The following is a 2448-nucleotide window of genomic DNA, read 5'->3' on the forward strand; positions in this document are numbered from 1 at the left end:
GTGTGTGTGTGTGTGTGTGTGTGTGTGTGGGAGGGGTGGCGGGGTGCGTGTGTGTGTTAACATTTAACAGTTTTTTGGGGTGTGTGCAGTACCTACTCCTAGAGTGGCATAGAGGAACTTAGAGGGATTTTTGGTAAAAGTTGAGGTTGGGACCACACAAGCTCTGCCCTCTCCAGACACCACCTGCTGTCACTTGTCAACTTGAAGAATAAAGTAAGACGGTGATTTCACTCAAGCTTTTTAAAGGGGCAGTATTATTATTATTATTATTATTAGCTTTACATCATGTCGTATTGTTATTCAACCATCAAAACCATACCTGGAGTGTTGCCTTGATTCTTTTGTCCATGTTTGAGAAATCCTTGAATCTCCCGTGGCAACCGTTGAGCTGTGACAAACACTTGGTGAGGCCGAGCGCCACCTTTTCAGAGCAGCCCTCCCCTGCGACTTCCCCACTCAGCTCCTTCAGACTAGCCAGCAGCAATTAGCAAACACCTGATGTAACTGAATATCTGCTGAGCTCATTATAGGAGCTGCTTCTCAGAGCATCGCTGGTAGAAACACTGCTGACGGGTTAAGAGAGGAGCCATGTTGTGACAACTTTCTGAAGGCAGGATTTCAGAAAGATGAAGAGTTTCTTCAAGAGGCAAAGGCCCAATTTCAAGGTGTTAAATTATGAAGTCAAGCTTCTTTTAAGTCATATTTCATATATAACATTTTTTATAACAACTGAAGGTAACAGTTATTTGATTGACCTATATAAATGCATAATACTGCCCCTTTAAAGATAATCAGCTCAATTTTTTTGTGTGTTTTCTGTTATCAGTAATGGCTCAGAAAGGGCCAGTATCTAATACTGAGGTGGATAAAGACACAACAGATGCAGACTGATCTTCTTGGCTGTACTGAATGTTAGCAGAGGTTTCCATGCAGTAGTCTGGTGTTAATGGATTTAAAGGGTGCAGACAGACAAAAGATCCAGTGACTCTGAAAACAGAGTCTATTTCGCACCAAACACTTTGCGCCTTGGGTGTTACTTTCACAAGCCTACGTTAAACATGTGTAACTACATCTGGCAACTAAAAGAGGCTATTAGTTTCCACCTTACCTGCCCCTATCTTTTGATTGATCTGAGTCAACACTGAGACACTAGTATCTGTTAAAGGTCAGTGCTGCAGGATTCCACAAACAGGGGAAAAAAAAAAGAAGGTCCAACTTTGGAAAAGTAGGCTCAGTTGTTTGGCACGAAGCTTTCGTTTGCAGTATTATAAAAATTAAACTGTGGTAGTAAAGTATTTGCAGATATGCCTCCAGACAGAACTTTTTGGCTAAACCTATGTTGGCTTTCCTTGTTGTTCTCCATGAGCTAGCGTTTCTTGGAATGTCCGACCATTCCAGTAAGCAGTAACTGAATATCAATAMTATTTCTTCTTTTTTTTTAATGCATTTCTCAGATCTTTGTAGTTGTTTTTCCACATAGAACAATGTTACCGTTGAGCAGGCTCGTTGTGAAAGCTGCGTACAAAGTGAAGAGGAGAGTGTTTACTGCCGCACTTAGTTACAGCTGGCTATAAAAGCGGAGTACATTCTTCTCTGAGGTCAGGTCGCCAGGACACGTGAAGCTAAAGAAACAAGTTGAGTGACATCAAGAACAAGACGAGATGTTTGCAGAGAGAGAGAGAGAGAGAGAGAGAGAGAGACGTGGAAATCTGGAATCCAAAAAGCACAGAAGTTTTAGTTCTTTCATATGGGTTACGCTAATTTGTGACTAATCAATTTCTGACATTTCACCAGCTTTATTCATTATATTTCCATCTATTTTAATTTTTTTTGTTTTTCTTCCCAGGCTCTTCTCCCATCTGTCCTCCATGTGACAATGAAATGAAAACAGACACCATGTTGGAGCACATGTGTGCCAGCGAGTTTGGTAAGCGTCCCGCAGACATTCACTAAAGACGTCCTTCTCCACCTTGGCAAGGATTAACTGGTTCAGTTGGTTTAATTTAGATTATTTCTCTGATCAGGGGAAATTGCGCAAATATTCCAAGTGAAGCTTTCAACGCATATAGATGCAGACGTTTCATCGGACTTTGCCCGTCAGTTAAATGTGAGTTATCTGTATTCAGGCCTTGGTGGAGGACGAGGTCGTTTGACTAATGAATTGGGGTCGTYGGAGCCTTTATRTGGCAGTAGTAAAGCTGGATGTTTGCTCTGCCGTCTGGGCCGGTTCGTGTTACAGGCGAACTTTTCCATATGGTGGACGGTCAGCTGTGACAAACTGTACAGAATGTTAAAAATGACGAGAAGTAATCTCCTGAAAACACTGAATTCAATAGTTATTTCCAAAGACTTTTGACATTTCTTTTACTGTGGTGTGTTTTACGAGTCCTAATTACAAAAGGACTTTGTTAGCCAATAAAGAGCTAATGAGTAAAATGGAAAAACATG

General features: G+C 41.2%; 1 protein-coding gene across 1 annotated transcript in view; it reads left to right on the plus strand.

Moving 5' to 3' along the window:
* sfrp1a (secreted frizzled-related protein 1a) overlaps nucleotides 1-2448 on the plus strand; it is a 17485-nt gene that overhangs the window by 3279 nt on the left and 11758 nt on the right. The window contains exon 2 of the mRNA XM_008417304.2: nucleotides 1847-1927. Coding sequence (XP_008415526.1) covers nucleotides 1847-1927 — 81 coding nt within the window. The remainder of the gene's footprint in view (nucleotides 1-1846; nucleotides 1928-2448) is intronic.

This window comes from Poecilia reticulata, linkage group LG9, assembly GCF_000633615.1.
Source record: "Poecilia reticulata strain Guanapo linkage group LG9, Guppy_female_1.0+MT, whole genome shotgun sequence".
Lineage (NCBI taxonomy): Eukaryota > Metazoa > Chordata > Actinopteri > Cyprinodontiformes > Poeciliidae > Poecilia > Poecilia reticulata.